Source organism: Scleropages formosus, chromosome 14 (assembly GCF_900964775.1).
Source record: "Scleropages formosus chromosome 14, fSclFor1.1, whole genome shotgun sequence".
In the NCBI taxonomy this organism is placed as follows: domain Eukaryota; kingdom Metazoa; phylum Chordata; class Actinopteri; order Osteoglossiformes; family Osteoglossidae; genus Scleropages; species Scleropages formosus.
Window position 1 is genome coordinate 10817148 of NC_041819.1, and position 17546 is coordinate 10834693.

The 17546-nt window shown below is 40.7% G+C and overlaps 1 protein-coding gene across 1 annotated transcript in view; it reads left to right on the plus strand.

The window, feature by feature from the left end:
* LOC108920479 (interleukin-1 receptor accessory protein-like 1) overlaps positions 1-13511 on the plus strand; it is a 238701-nt gene extending 225190 nt beyond the window's left edge. Inside the window, exons 9-12 of the mRNA XM_029258069.1 lie at positions 4434-4580; positions 9378-9548; positions 11418-11462; positions 12608-13511. Of these exons, the coding sequence (XP_029113902.1) occupies positions 4434-4580; positions 9378-9548; positions 11418-11462; positions 12608-13314 (1070 nt within the window). The 3' untranslated portion in view covers positions 13315-13511. The remainder of the gene's footprint in view (positions 1-4433; positions 4581-9377; positions 9549-11417; positions 11463-12607) is intronic.
* The last annotated feature ends 4035 nt before the right edge of the window (positions 13512-17546 follow it).

Below are 17546 nucleotides of genomic sequence, written 5' to 3' on the forward strand. Positions count from 1 at the left end.
CCAAATGTGTCTTGCTATCTTTCCTCTTCTCAGAGAGTTCAGACCCAATGAAAAGTTGTAGTGCATTTGCTGGAAGCACTTTTTTTTTCTTCAGAAAGCATTTTGTTCATGACTTTCAGCTGGAAGTCAGCTGACATGTTTTTGTATCCAGTTCATCCCAAACAGACTGCCCAGGTGTACTCAAACTTTTGACTGGTAGTTTAAGCAGATTAGTTATACTTTTCTTCGTTTTGATTTATCGCTTTCCATTTTCTAAAAAGGCTCCACTAGACCAGTGTATGATGCATGTTCACCTAAGCTGTGTTTCAGTACTAATTCTCTGAACTGTTTTGCCATTTCCTTCATATTGCTTCCTAATTTAGTAACAAATATAAGTACCATGTTGATGCAGTGGATAATGGCGGTAAACCACCTCCATACCATCCATACTTTACAATAAAACGATTAAACAATAAAAGAGGTACCTGAGTTGAATTGTACTTACCCTATCCTATAGTAAAGTGGGACAGTTTTTCCACTATATTCCTGGTCATAGTGGCTTATCCAACTTAAATGCTATAAATGCTACACACCTGCCTTGTTGTCCTTGTCTGTCATGTTTTAGAAATGTTATAGTAAGCTCTTCTTGTCTTGTTGTGTAGCTAGCCTGCAAAGTATTTACTAATTACATAACAGGCTCTGCACTCTGCTTCCCTTCAAACCTGAATGTCAGTGTCAGCAACAGGAGTGGAATACCACTCAAATGGCTAAGGTAGGTATCATTTAGCTAGCCACAGTATGCCAGCTATATGACTTAAATTCAGGGCAATTATTTCCATAGTCTAATTATGATGTCCTAAATGGACCATTTTCTTGCTAGATAATTATTAAAATAGCTAGACTGACCCTATGGCATTTTACCATTTTTGGAATTTGGCCTTTTCAATTCTTAAGTATTTGCATAGTGTTACTTTGCATCTGGGTCTGCTTACAATTGCACAATTGGTAATGTAGCAGTTATGAATAATGACTTGTGACCTAAACATTATTGCTTTGAATCGTGCCCCTGCCATTTATAAATGGCTTTGCATAAAGGTGTGCACTAAAGTAACAGGGGCGTGGTGGCACAGTGGGTTGGACAGGGTCCTGCTCTCTGGTGGGTCTGGGGTTCGAGTCCCGCTTGGGGTGCCTTGCGGTGGACTGGCGTCCTGTCCTGGGTGTGTCCCCTTCCCCTCTGGCCTTACGCCCTGTGTTGCCAGGTAGGCTCCAGTTCCCTGTATGGGACAAGCAGTTCAGAAAGTGTGTGTGTGTCTGTCTGTCTGTCCACTAAAGTGCAAAAGGAATTATATAACTGTTCATTTGGGGCAGCATGTAGTGCAGTATTTAGAGCCATTGTGTTGTAGTCAAAGGGCACAAATCTGAATCCATGCTCTAGGTCTACTACCCTTGATCAAGGTACTTAGTCTGAATTGTTCCAGTAAAAATTACCCAGTTCTATAAGTAGGTCAATAACTACAAGTAGCACAGTATAAAAACCTGACATTGTAAACTGTCTTGGCCAAAGGTATAAGATACATGATGCTAAATAATACCAAAAAGAGGCTTGTTTTTGTGTTTATTTGGTTAATTGAACCGGCAATATCTAATCGTATCGGCACAGTAGACTTTTTGTTAAAAAGCTGTATATAAAACTATATTGAAGCTGTTAACTCTGGTAATTATTCAGAATACTGAACTAAAGTAAACTGATAATTAGGTTTTGGCCTCATTGTTTTACTTGTCAAGTACTTTTATTTGCATAATTTTTTAAAGCAACCATTCCTGAGTAGTTTTTCATTACCCAACTCTGCCTGTAAGTCTAATATGAACATAATTTTTTTTCCTTTTCCATTGATGCTGGGCATTTTATGAGAGGTCATTAACACTATAACTATAGGTCGATGTGTGTATAAGGAAGTTTCATGTGTTTATTATTCAGTCCCTCAATTATGAACAAATGTACAGTTTGTAAAAATAAATAAACAATTACATTAGTAAGCTCTAATGGAGAGTGAGGCAATATTCCCATGATAGGAGAACCCATTATATATTTGTCTCAATTTCACACTAGTAGTTTGTTGTTGTAGTACATGGTCCTTGGTTGCTGCAGTGACTGGACCAATTACAAGTCAAAGTCGCCTGAGCGTAAGTTTGAATCACTCATCCTCCTTACGCAAGCACCCGATTCTTGTCTATTATATCTCTCATCACTGTTGCACATTTAGGATTATTTCATTTATTTCATCTGTCATAATCCTTCCCTCTCTTCAGTTACTAACGGCATTCCTCCGTCACAACTTGCGCGTTCTGATCTGGAAATGGAAATGACATTTCTTTATGATTTATCAGCAGGCCAGTTTGCCACTATTCCCTTTTTCCTGTTGAATTAGTAGCACAAAGTGATAATAATTCACCCTGCAGTGGTAAATTTTTGCAGCAGCTGCATGAAACACGACGGAAATTACAGAGCTGCCAGAATGCACTGCAGGGACACAAACCTTTGGACCTTGGGTTTAATGGACTGTATTTTCATTGTGATCTGATATACCGAGCAGTGAGATGAGTTGCTGGATGGAGACGCTACTAAATGTATAATTTTTAAACCTTGAGCTCAATGATTTAGAGACTCCCTTGAGTGTTCCCATCCAGCACTTGTTGATCCCTTGAAAATTGTTTAAAAGCAATACATTCCTTGAAAAAAGGCTGCTGCTGTTATTAAATCCCGATGTAAAGGCTTTTTTTTAAAGGTGTTGTTTGCATAAATCATGACTAGGTTGAGAAAGGTACTTTTGCTTTCAGTCCAATGATCTAGATGATTGGATCACTGACATGAGGGGAGACGGGATGCATTACTTTGTCTGTGCATCTAAGTTTCAGATTTGTCTCTGTAGGCATTAGTGGGGCCTTCTAAAATGGTCGGTTTAGCACCATGTGAAGAGTAGGGGGTGGACCACAGGAATATTGTGCTGTGTCAAGACGATGGATTAGGCTGCACTCGTCCCATCGCTCTGGTGAGGACCTGTACAGCAATGAGTCTGATCCATCACCCGCTCTCCTCTGGAGGTGCAGCAAAACAAGGCCTACGGCTCAAAATGATGTCGCAGCTGATAAGGCGAGATGCCAGCAGCATGCCCTATGCTTAAACCTGGCACCAGCGTCGGTTGGAAGGGGAATTATGAATCGTGGATGATAACATAGCTTTGTCAAGTATATTGACATGTAAGTGAGGCACGTTCTCTAGCACGGGGTGATAATATGTCATAATCTCCCCTGCAGCTGCTCAGTTTAGGTGCCAGGCCGAGAGAAATGGAACTCTTTAGTTAGATCTTACAAGAACGTCAGACTCGTCAGATCTGACATGTTGTGGAGAAGAGAGGGCTGTGAAAGGCAGCAGAGGAGATGAGTAAGAGAACTGGAGGCAGTTTTCTTACATAGCAGAAAACAACAGAGGACGCAAAACAGGCTTGCAAAGGGTGTATCGGTTCATATTTAAAATAAACAGAGCATATGCAGTTACGTGCACATGTGGTAAAATAATCATGTGTTCACAATATTTATGATATAACAAGTAGTAAAAAATTATAGTGTTGCGGGTCTCAGTAATATATATTATTTTCAGAGGCAGTGGATAGCACCATAGGGAGGGATATAGACTTGTACCATGAAGGTTCCACCTGATTCAGTTCAAAAGGCTGATGTGTATGTTTCATTTACAAAAACAGGTCAGGCCAAGGTGGTTAATTTGAAAGAGCGCTAAGCTGTTTTGAAGATGGCAGTGTCTGTATAGGATTTGGATGAGAAAGATGTATGCACCGTAATCCAGTTCTATCTCTGAAATAATTCAGCCTCCTGCTTTGCGTGGTGGGTGTCAGACACCCAAGTACACAGAGTTTGACTCGCCACGAGGCAATCGCGACCTTCATTTGACTTGTTTGATGCAGGGCAAGAACAATTTCAGAGAGTCCTACCCCTGTGGCATTGATGCGCTTTTGCCTCGACAGGACCGTGGCTTGCCTGTCAGATCTCAAAGCCGATAAAGAGGTGGGGTGAGTCAGTAATTATTCACCACAGTGAGATTCCAGCTCTACGATCCAGCTACAGGCCCCGTCTTATTCACATACCCTGCACGTGCTATGTTAACAAGCTGTCCGCTGGGCACTAACCGTGAGCACATTGGGATGGTGGGATGAAGAGGTGTAGTCAGGCATTGAGGGCTGTGGGATCAATCAGTGCACCCGGGAATTTGGAAATTCCAACAGGGTTCTCAGTTCTTCCAACAGAGGCATGGGGCGTTGCACCCTGCGATGACACCTTTGCCAGTTAATGTGACGCAGAAGTGTGTTTTCACTGTGTCTGTGTGATGTGAGCAATATACAGTGTTCCCATGCTCCCCTTCTCTTTCTGCCTCCCTTCAGTTGAGCTGATGTACACGGTGGAGCTCGCTGGAGGATTAGGGGCCATCCTGCTCTTACTAGTGTTCCTGGTCACTCTTTACAAGTGCTACAAGATCGAGCTCATGCTCTTCTACAGGAATCACTTCGGCAGCGAGGATGTGGATGGAGGTAAGGCATTCTTACTGACATATTTGCTGTAGTAAACCACTAGAGAAATAAGAATATACTGATAATCGAACAGATCAAATGCAAAACTACAGAAGAAAGTCTATGAAAAATCTCAGGCTCGAGAGTTTAAATAACAACAAATATTTACAAACATGTGGATGACTTTTAATTTTCCATTGTAATTGTTTTATGTAATATCTGCATTTTTTTTGTTCCACGGGCAACGAAGCTTGGAATGAACACAAGCAAAAATAAATTGAAAGATGAGACAATCAAAGTGGTTATCATTCTGGAGAGTAAACACAGCGTTTAAAGCAAGTTAAGACTTTGAATTGATCGACAAAAGATAATGCTGTACCGTGAATGCAAAACAGCATTGTTTACTTAGTCCCAGCACAATCAGACTAAAGAACGATGTTGCCAGGAGCAATTCATTTACATTTGTTTTTAACTAATATACATATGTGAGTATCGGGAAATGGCAGGAATATATCTGAAGAATGGGGTACACTGTAGGTGGAGTCTGCACAGCTGCTATTGACAGGGAATGTATTGTTCAGTTTGCTGGAATAAATAAAAGGGGATAAAGGAGTTCTAGCTTGATGCTTGATAAATCAGACATTTCTGTGAAAGTCATTACCTGTTGTGGGGGGGACACGGGGGGGGGGGACCTTTACAATAATACATTGTTTGAAGGCACTTTAAAAACAAGACCAGTGAGAAGACTAAAGCAGGATCCTCAGACATAATGACAGGCAGAGATTGTCGTCTTTAATTGCGGCACTTGAGTGAGCGGTGGGAGACGGAAACAGATTTTCAATTTGCTTTCTGTTTAAGGGGATCAGTTTCAATAAGCCGCAGAGCCCTTGTCTTCCTCTGTGGTGGCCACGCTCACTTTCCCCAGCACCGAGGTGATTATTCTGCTGTGAGCTCCATCACCACCACCACCACCATCACTGCCCACCCCCCCCCCCCCGAAAAGCTTCCAGCGTTACTCCCTTTGGCTTGTGCATGCAATCATCTCGTGATGATTACACCTCATTAATCACAATGGTATTTTACCTTATAAAAAATATCAGATTTACATAACATTCAATCTGGGGTCTCTGGTTGTGTGGGTGTCCTGAATATACACAGCATTTATAGGAGCCAAAAAGAAGCAACTATATAAATGTAGCATAAATGTTTATAAGTATCTCAAAAAAAAAAAAAAAAAAACTACTAGGAAGGTGTTTAGGAATCGGTGATATTCTGGTAAAGTTTTATGCAGCTACTTGTGTGGTGAACGTCGGTGCATATGGTGAAGGAAACAAACTAACTCTACTTAAGAGTCACACATCTGCAGCTATGTCTCTTTCTCCTAAGGTAATGCACAAATTGTATTTTCTATGAGATGTATGTTGCTTTGGAGAAAAGCGTCTGCTAAATGAATAAATGTAAATGTAAACATGTCTGCAGTAAAAGTTACGTTCAGAGTAGAGATAATAAAAATGTACTCTAATGTAATGTACTGTTCCTAATCCATTATTCCATTCATTAAAATATAATAACACTGCTATAGTGTGACACACACACGGCCAGGAGGCGAGAGGTAGGACCCAAGGGCGGGATGTTTTGTTTCTCTCCAAAGGGCAATGGCAGGACTTGTGGTCAAGGACAGGCATGGGTCAAATAAAGGAAGAGCAAACGTGGTTCTTGGGGTCCATCCAAAGTCGTTGTCAAAGGGCAAAGCAGTTGGTCCAAAGCCAGGGAAGTCAGGAGCTGGGGCGAGGGAATGGGAGCAAGAAGTTGGGCGAAGCTATGATACAATAAAGAAGAGCAGAAGGGACGGTCGTCTCAAGGAGATTCCGCAAGCTGGGAGCAGTGGTGTGACTTCCTTTATACTCGCCGCTGCTGATACCTGCCAGGTGCATTCTGCTGGGGTGTGGTTGAGGACGTGACAAATAGTCTGTCTTTCTCTAAATATTCAGGGTATACAAGGGTATATTGCTGTATTACCCTCAAGCAAGGTACTTACCCTGAGTTGCCGCGATAAAAATAACCCAGCTGTACAAATGGGTATATCACTGTAAGTAACTTAACATTGTAAGTCTCTTCAGAGAAATTTGGCAAATAAAGGTGTTGCACAGTTTTGTTTAAACAATTGTAGTGCTTTGTTTGCATGTCATACTAGTCTCACTGTTCATTGAGATGACTGAATCTCAGTTACTGTACACCAGTTCAGCCTAAACTCATCATCGCTGAGTTTTGAGATGGTATCTGTAGCTGAATACTATCTCAGTTAGAGAAGTTAGGTGGGAAATCCACTCTTTTTATTTAATTTTATTTTATTTGCTTTCTCACTTTCTTTACTGAGCCACAATAACATTTTATCATAGATAATTCAGGGTAAAGTTTATGATAAGTTAAAAACCCTTCAAATGCAGTATTTTTGTACCAGTTAATGTTATGTGAATTAAGTAAACATCCAGAGCACTATGATGGTATTCTTATGTGTTGTTATCACTATTTGTCAGTGTTTGACAGAAGCACATCTTCAGATCTTTCTTTGGAGACACGTTTTCGAGAAGTTTCTTGTAGCCAGCGGTGTTATGTAAATGACTCAACTAATAATACACTGATCTCACAGTCAGAGTGCATGTGTATTACTAGTCCATGTGTGAAGCACTGTGTAGCGTAAGCATGAAGTACTGAGGGTGTGTGTACTCTGTAAAGACCACTGAGTCTCACAAGTGGCAGAGCTACAGTTCCAGAATATTCATGCAGTCCAGCTCCAAATTCCACCCTTCTCCTGCTCTACTTCTCATCAATAGATCAGCGATTCATCTTTATGGATATTGTCATTGCACTACCCACATATATTTTGTTTAAAGAAACAGACTGATTTCATGGAAGAGGTGCTATTAAGCCATAAATCAATGTTGTGTCACTGCAGCATGGCAGTGAAGGATTCTGCCTGAAATGGAGTTTGAGTTCAGTGGTGATGGATCACAGCATTTCCATATTCATGTTAGTAAAGGCAAAGCTTGTCTGTTCAGGTGTTCTCGGTTTACATTTTTTGCCTTTCAGAGTGCTATATGAACCACCACTGTTTTTGTGAGATTCATTTCTTGTTGTATCCACTTTTAGCAGTCACTTGACTTTCACATTTGACTGTAAAGCAAATATTTTTAAGCACACAAGTTATTATTTTTGTTAATTAGATGACACTTTTAATGAAAGCAATTTTCATTAAAATATTTGGCCCAGGTATGCAGCTGAGTGTTTTTACTGAAGCGGTTAAGGGTTTAGTGCCTTGATCAAGGGTACTTCAGCAATAGGGCAAAGTGGGAATGTTCAGCTTACATTGCCTGCTGCCATTTTTTTTCCATTTTAGCATATTACCCAGACAAATTGCTACTTGCCTACAGTAAAAGCAACCATGTTAAAATGTAGAAGGACATGGACTAGGAATCCTGCTGTTGATAATTCGAGTTCTACAAGTAACCTTGACATGGTATTGACTAGAGTATGCAACCTAAAATTACTTCGGGAAAGATACCCAGCCCGATAAATGAATCACAAATGAATAAAAAGACTGATAAAACATATATACAGAGGGTTACCTTTGCCTTGTTTGTACTAAGGAGCTTTAGTAAAGCATCTGGTAAAAAAAAAATATATAATCTAGTCTTTATTGTTCCGATTATTTTCCTACACCCAAACTCCTTGTAAAATATCAGACTAAATGTCACAATGTAAACAGACAAATATTTAGCACATGAATTTGTCATTCCATACTCTACGGAACCACGTAAGGATGCCCCTCATTACTTTGTTTCCAGTTTTAGGATTTCCAGCTTTAGCCACAGAAAAAGTCTCTTAGTTCAGAAGTCTTCAAATGAGGGCAAGATGCGGCTCAAAAAATGGCAGTTATGCAACTGCTAGAGATGCGTTGCTGCAAAATCATTAGCAGAGATCAGATGTGGTTTGAAACAGTAATCCATCAGTAGTTAATATTACTGTGTGTCCTGTTTCGGTTTTTCTTTCGTTATCTTTGCCGTAACTTTAAATAGGCCTTATCTGCCGCCTGCTAAAAGTGCAGTGTGCAGAGCTCTAGAAGAAAACAACTTAATTCCATCAATTTGTGCTCACTTGGCAGTTGAGGCCTGGAGCTTTTGGAAAACCCAGAGATCAGTGTCACATGGTGGTTCCACTCAATATCTCCTCTGGCAGCATTAGCAACCTTTTGAGAGCAAGTCCTCCCCCTGGAAAAGTCTTAATCTGCCTCGCAGGGCAGAGCTGTTCCTTTGCATCTCTCCAGAGCAGATCCACTTTGTACCAGCCTTGTGTTATCAGGGAAATGTATAGATCATTATATTAAGTGGACAAGGAACCGACAGAGGCTTTAAAACTCTGTGCCGGGCACATGCCATAATAACCTTTTTTGTTTGGGGACAGAAATCACTGTTATCCTTTTTCTGAAAAGTGCGAGCTGTTCTGAGTCTGTGCCTTTATTTGCAGCACCTATCGATAATGACCATGATTTAAAAACCTTTCCGCTCCTTTAGCACCTTGTTAAAGCTCGGTCGAGGGAGAATAGTCTGTGAAACGATGTTATTCAAAAGGTACTGAAAAGGGTATTCAAACTGATAGTTAGCTTAAAGTACAGAGAAGCGTTCGTCTATACCGAGGAGGGCCTTCCGACTAGCCTTTGCCTCTGAGCAAAGCAGGAACAGGAGGAGGAGGATTAGGAGGAAGAGGAATATGTTTGTACTGCATTGACTGACCGGATGATAATATGTACAACCCTTTCAGAAAAGAAGGACTATGATGCATATCTGTCCTACACCAAAGTGGACCCAGACCAGTGGAGTCAGGAAACTCGAGAGGAGGAGCGCTTTGCCCTGGAGATCCTGCCCGATGTTCTGGAAAAACATTATGGGTATAAACTCTTCATTCCAGACAGGGACTTGATCCCAACAGGAAGTAAGTAGCAGACATGGCTCTTTGGGCTTTGTTGGATGTGTTTGCTGCTGGTGGTGGTGGTTCCGCCTACTGCTATTAATGCATTTTCAATGCAGATAGATGCATAATGTTTATCCACCAGCCATTTGACATCTGACTTCATTCCTTCACATGTTGTTTTTTTTTTTTTTTTTAGGATAGGCAGTACAGCACTTGTTTAATCAAAAAGGACAAACTTTGCTAGTCAGACATTGCGTATTTCCATAACTACACAATATTTTACTGCAGCCATTCAGAGAGATCTAATCATGCATGATAGTCACATAATGATTCGCTACCTCCAACACAATGCAGGTCATCCCACAGCCGATGATATTTATTGGGTAGTTTTTTCCATGCCTTTCTCTGTTTGTTCTCATTGAATTCCCAATAGACTCCATTGTGATAGCTACAAATAGACATATTTACACATTATGAATAATGTATTTGTGCATTGCTACCCATCATTATATTCAATGCCAGCAGAATGAGGTACATTCACTGATGCTGAGCTATTTTCTATTCCTGTATTTGGGACAAGTAAAAAGAAACATTTAATACATATTGTTTATATTGTGAACATTCCACGCTCTGAGGACATCACTAATAAACTGTTTTAATAATTTTATATTATTACTGTGTTCTGTAAAAATGTTGCATATGCTGTGGTCCTAAGTATATGAGATTGTTTTTAAGATGTTAATTCCTTTAAGACTGTCAACCTTTATAAACTGCTGTAGGGTGAACTTTTTCAGCACGTTGTGTGTTAGTTGTTTATTATCTTGTTGTGTCTTTTGCCTTAATTATACGCATAGATTCAACGTCATGGAAAAACGAAATGTAAAGTGTGCCAATGTTTGCTGTTTAACACATTCGGTGCCTTTATCACCAGCTCGCTCATTGTACTGACTTTGGATATTAAATCAAAAATAATGTACATGTAGAGCCTGCAACTTTGCTTTATATAATGTCCTGCATCTATTAAATACTGATTTGAAATCAATCAAATATTGATCTGCAAAATTTATATGCCTTTATGTTGATTTCTAATGGAAAATCCATTCAAAAAGAGACTATTAAAAGTAAAAAGAGCACAAACTACTAACACAGAACTATTCCCCAGGTTTCAAGTATTATCTGTGAATGACTACATATTCTCTCAGTTTTTACGTGTTATCCTTTCACTGGATGTTGTATGTTGTTTTTTTGTCACCATTTTATCATGTTGCTTTTTACATCAGTCGCTAGAATGAAACTCGTAGAATGTAGCCTCGTTTTGTTTTGCTCTTTGTTTTGAGGTCTTTGTGAGGGGAATTTAAGGCTATAATATGGGACTTGTTGCCATAGATGTTACAGAAAAGACATTTTTACTGTATACATACAATACAATAGACTTTCTCTTTGTTATATAAGCATTAGACATCAGTTGTACATGTAGCGGTCAAATAGCTCATTTTAAATGCAGAATAAAGAACCTCTAATAAATTTTCATTGTATGTTATATGCTGTATATTCCTGTCAATGTATTTTGGAAATATTGCACTGAAGGGCACTGTTTTTAGCAGCTAATTTTAACCGAATCCACACGAATACAAGTTCCTAAGAAGTTGTATTTTGCGATGCCAATTTTCATAATAATCTGCTGCAATCAGAACAGGCTTTCTTAGTCCTTTGGCTGCTGGTCCCATATTAGACTGGAATACATTGGTGGTGTTGACAAGGCTAAGAAGGAAGACAGAGAGAAGAAGCAACATAGTTTAAACCAATGTTTTGTAAGTCTTCTTGCTGTTTCTCTGATGCATTCCTGCCATCTTCTGATCAGAGTTTGAATGCTGAAATATTTATGTTTAGGTTTCACCAATGATCATTTCCAGGATGATACAAGACTCCTTAGAGGTACTCTTCCCCAGCCTTTTCCACTCGTGTCAGCAAACATATTGTGCTCCTTCCACAAGCAGATCATCTGGCAAAGGAGCTTCCTGCCACGCTGAAAGGGAGGCACGGCTCCGCATTGCCTTTCTGCCAGGTTAAGGCCTAATTACGAACAGAAGATATAGCTGACTTATTGTTTTTAAAGCGTTGGCTTTGTTTTATGCGGCCCTGACGGCCATATTGCTCTTTGTTGAGCACAAGGGCTACCCGAGCCAGAAAGATGAAAGAGAAAGGCTTGCGGGAGGTGCAGACAAGGTACAGAAGGTACAGGACAAAGAGCCTTTTCCTGGAAGAGCATCTCCTCGTTTGAAGTCATCTTTGATTAAACAAAACATAGCAGCCATGTGTTTAACCTTTAAAAATGAGATGCTTTAATTTATTCCTCCATACATAAATATGTATATACAGTATATAAGCAGGAATAAATTAAAGCATCCTTTGCAATTTTTATATATATATATATATATATATTCACTTTAGCTTTATATTATAAAGTGAGACGATGTCTGACTTTCAATCCAACCTTGAATGAAGGTCAAGCCCAAAATGTGAGCTCTAGGTACAGTGAAGTTTCCAACTCTTTTGCATCCCTGCACTCTTCATAGCTACAGAGGAGAAAGAGAGTGGATACAGTTCTTGAGGAAAGTTTGTACTAGTTCTGATTGTAGAGCAACCAAATGTAGCTGGAGTAAGCGTAGGACTCAGACCTGACGGTAACTGCTTGATGTTGTATTTGTCAGCCTTTGTTTTCCCCATTGTGTGTGCCCTAAAATAGTTGACTATATTACACTGAATTATTCAAAGAAATTATCTTTAGTCTTATGTACTTATTTCAGAATTATCAATGTTTGTACAGTATATGTATGTGTTTCAATATATACATACACATACACTGTATACATATGTGTGTCTGTATGTTTATATATACTGTAAAACATTTTTTTTTAGATCGTGCCTTAGTTGTCAGTACCGTAACACTACTGGTACTTCCTTCTTTTAAAGACCCGCGCTCTGAATGTTCATAGTCTGATTGAAGATGTATTAAAATATGTTATTCCAGTGCGTCCTCTGCTAACCTCCTCCGCCTCTGCCTGTCGCCTCTCTCCCAGCATACATTGAGGACGTGGCACGCTGCGTGGACCAGAGCAAGAGGCTCATCATCATCATGACGCCCAGCTACGTGGTGCGGCGTGGCTGGAGCATCTTTGAGCTCGAGACACGACTGCGCAACATGCTGGTGACGGGAGAGATCAAGGTGATCCTGATCGAGTGCGCCGAGCTGCGGGGCATCATGAACTACCAGGAGGTAGAGGCACTCAAGCACACCATCAAGATGCTCACTGTTATCAAGTGGCACGGGCCCAGCAGCAACAAGCTCAATTCCAAGTTCTGGAAACACTTGCAGTATGAGATGCCCTTCAAGCGCACAGAGCCCATCGTCTCCCGTGAGCAGGTGCTGGACGTGAGCGAGCAGGGACCCTTCGGCGAGCTTCAGACGGTCTCCGCCATCTCCATGGCGGCTGCCACCTCCACCGCCATGGCCACGGCGCACCCAGACCTGCGCTCCACTTTCCACAACAGCTACCACACCCAGATGCGGCAGAAACATTACTACCGCAGCTATGAGTACGACATCCCGCCCACCGGCACCCTGGGCAGCCAGCACACTTACTGCAACATCCCAATGACTCTTTTGAACGGACAGCGGCCACAGGCCAAATCACAGCGTGAGCACAGCCTGGAGGAGGCGCACGCCAACAATGCCATGCTGCCTCTGTTGCCACGGGAGACCAGCATATCCAGCGTCATTTGGTGACGGTACCAGCAGCCCGGAATCCGCGCGGTGCGTCGCGGCCGAGGTGTGGGGCTCGGACCCTCGCTGCAACTGCTGCTGAACTCTCTCAGCGATCCGCAGGGGGATTGAGAGCGGGACAGAGACTCCCATGGAGCTTCCCTACAGAAAGACCCGAGGAATGGAAACACACACACACACACACACTTTCACTTGTGCACACACGCACACACACAAGGAGAACAGGGTCTTGTACATATATTTGCAATTTCTTTGTAGCATCAATGTCTTCCTGTTTTCGTTCTTATTTGCCTATAACAATTACTTTATTTTTTCTGGATATCCAATGTTTCTAGTTTGTTTTTTGCTTTTTTTTTTATTTTACATGAGTATAAAAAAAGCAAGTCTGTGTGGTAATTAGACTGGACTGCTCTATTTTTTATCTTGTCTTTGTGTAGTTTAAGAGATTTTTAACACTTTTTTGGAATTGTCTGAATATATACCAATGTTTTACTCAAAGGAGCAAACAATTTCTGTTGGGCTACATAAGGTACGTATATCGAATTTAAATAGAACCCTGAAAATCAATTATGCAAAAGGTACAGGAAGCTGACAGCAGTCTTTCTTTCCTACTGAAAGAACCAATGGAGCAGCCCTAGGAGAGGTGTTAGACTTCTCCAAATGACAGCTAGTTCCAGCAACAGCTTCTGATGAGTCTTAATTTTTTTTTGTTAGAAAACAGCCTGGCTGTTTAGGTCAATAGTGAAATGTCTCACCTTAAAAGAATATGTAGATTATTTTAAAAGAAAAAATAATTATATTTTTATAATGGAATAAATTTTTGGAAAGTCATCTTTAGTCACAATCCATTTCACACAGGTGAAAGAAAAACTGACAAAATACTCTGCCAGTTTTCTATGACTGCTCCGCCACTGGGTCCCAGGGCTTGGATGCCAACAAACCATATTTTGACTTACTTACTAAATCTCTTCATGATTTGTGCCCATTTGTTTCATTGTTTTCGTGAAGCTCTTGAGATATATTCTGAAAAATTCATTTTTTTCCACATGATAAATTATAATTTGGGCCTGAAAAAAGTTGGTTTGTATTTAAGACTTTTTACTCACATGAGCGCGCAGACGGACCATATGTGTTTAACACAATTCACGGTGGGAAAGGAAATATCTTCATAGAAATACCATTATGATTAGTTTTCTCGCTACACATTAAAATCATTGACCTCTTTGTAGTGCCTCCCTGTTCCTCTATGGAAAGTGTGTCTTTACTGTAAAGTGTGGTACTGCGTACAGCATGTACTTTACTGTATTCATGCGCTGACCTCCTACCTGTAAGTGTATGTGATGTCACAGGAGCCATGTACAGTCACTTCCAGAAAATTCACATGCTCTTTAATTGGACAGCTTTTTGCTTCACCTCCACTGGTGACATTACCTCAGCCCGTCTGAAAAATAAATTACTCATTGCACGTCCACTTGCCTCAGGACCAGATAAGCAAAAAGTAAAATTTAAAAAAAAAAAAAAAAAAAAAAAAATCTGTAATGCAGAGAGTTGAGGCACTAAAATGCATTCTTATTTTATAACTTTCATCCGTAGAACTCGGAACATCTTATTGGTTATTTATCCGTGAAACAAGATAACGAGTGTAATTCAGGGCGCCATTCAATTTTAAAGTTATAAAAACACCAAAGCTTAAAAAAAGACATTTTACTCTGAAAGGTTTTGTTTGCAAGCAGCTTGATTGCAGTGTGTGAGACTAATAATTTTCCCAGACATTGTGTCCATAGAAGTTAAAGCAAATAGTTTCAGATGTATGAATTAGCGTTAAAATTCTTCAACATTTTCCCTAAACCTAAGCAAGGCTGGACGTGTCAGGTTTTGAAACGAGAAACACTTCTTTTTTCTTTTTTTTTTTTTTTTAAAGTAACGTCATTCGGTTTCCGTCGTTGTTTTTGTAAGATAGCAGCTCGCAGCCCCTGTGTATTCGGCGTATGTTTTGTCAGCTACTGTTACCTTTATAATTTGTCGTCATCTCCCACTAGTGTGGAAAAAAAAAAAATGTTTTCTAACAACTTTTGTGGACCTCAGGGTCGTTATAGAAGGCTCCTCAGCTCTGGTAAGTCTGAACTTATGACACTTCCATCAAGAGGCATGCTGGGTAAGGTAAGCAGGGTTCAGCAGAGACGGAGAAAGATCACACACCGTCCAGCTCCAAAGCGATGCTGCGTCCGTGAGAAGTCAGGAAGACTAGTGTTCGAGCACAGTCGTGCCTTTTGCCGAGGTGAAGAAGTGCCAACAGCCTTCGGAGGGGTCAAGGGTAGTTTACCCCAGTGACTGACCGAAGGGGTTCCGTGTGCAGACAACAATTATGCAACGCAAGCAATCTATAAAAAGTGTGACACAGCACTAACCGTAATTGCTGTCGACTGGAAGGGTTTTATTGTGTTTTCTTTGTAAGTTTTAATGCCTGGTTAAAGCTGATTGTGTGTTTCATAACGATGCCAGGGTGGTAATAAAATACAAAAGGAAGTGAAGACAATACAACGACAATCTAGCCGTGGCACTCAGTAAAAACCAATGTTTGCATATGCTACGCAAGTGGGCAATTGTTAAACTTTTTTTTTTTTATTACAATAGTATATAGCACAGAATTATCTAGGCACTTTCACAGTTCAGAGACTAAAAGTTAAGATTCTGTCTCTCTGTTTCTTTTTTTGGTTATTTGCCTTGTTACTCTGTATCTACAATGTTAATTGAAAAAAAAAAAACCTATAATTAATAATAAAATCCTGGTTTGATAATCGCTTTTCTTCCACTGCAGATGTATGAGGGCATTATAAAGGGGAGAAAACGCCCTGGATAAACTAGGTTTACGCCACTGAAAGTGCTTGTAAGTGACATGGGAACTCTTGGAGGCGTTCTGGCTCACAGAATACTCTATTAGTCTTAACTGCCCCTTCAATCGCTTTTACAGCAGTTCAGCAAAACTCTCCTTGAGAACAGGATGTGTCCAGCGGTCCAACGTTCTCCAGGGCCTTTACTATAGACCACTTCAGGGATTAGAGACTGGCTGATGGGGCTGGAGGCTGCTGTGGCTTCAATAAGCTGAAGAATCAATGTGTGGACCCCAGCCTGCCGGTACCGACACCCCCTTTACCTGCGATGAGGTGCTTGCACGCTTCTCGCCAGTTTTACCACCTTCTGCGACTTCACCACGACGATGTGAAAGGTGTCAGTCACACACCCTGAGCAGGTAATTCACTACTTCACACCAAAGAATTATATCAATGATAAAATCATTATTGTAAAAGTCAATTTGCTTAAACCTTATTGAAAATTCTTCGGGAGCCCATCATCAGTGGCAATCTCGCTCGTGTCTCCTCTCTCTCTCTCTCTTTTTCATTAATATTAAAAGGTGAGGTGTATTAAATATACATGAATGACGACAATCAGATAATCAGATAATTATAATCTCTTAAAGAAGGTTAAACTTATTTCTGACTTAAAATATCACGGACCTCCGAAATGTCAGAATCGCTCCCCTTTGCCCCAGAATCGCAAAGTGTGAAGTTCAGTGCTTCACTTAGTGGGCCTTGGCGTGACAAGCGGTGTGTAGCAGCCAGAAGGAGCAGTCAGTAAACCTTAACAGTTGAAAAGGTGTCATTGCCTTGTCAGAGTAAGAAACGCCATCAAAGTGTCTCACAGCCTCTCTACCGAACATTTGAAAAAGCTTTTTGCAGCCTTTCTCAACGTCGTATTTTTTCCTCGTAAAGATTTTCAGACGGTTACAGTATAAACGACGATCCTGGGTGGAGTAACTTCATTTGTTCCCTGGCGCTTCGAAGCCACTTGAATTAGCACAATAATTTTGCTGAGTGTTTAGTACTTGAAAGTACATATTACCTTCTCAAAACAAAAATGGCTGCTTACTCTTTGAAAGCGGAGACGGACTCGAAATCGTATTGCGGAAAGCTTTAGCCGTTTCAGCTAATCTGCATAATATTTCTTCCAGCCCAGCCTACGCTAAACTATGCAAATGTTGTCTTGTAAAGTTTCCTATTTGTCCAAGTTGCCCCACAGTCACCCAGAAGACACAGCAAATTTAGACAAAGATTCCTTGTTGTCGCCTTGCCCAGAAACATTTAATGCAACCGAAACGAGCGGTGTAACAACCGGCCGCCTCCGCTTTGAGGCACAGCGGCAGTTTGTTCCGCCTGCGTGCGCCGCTCTTCAGGCTG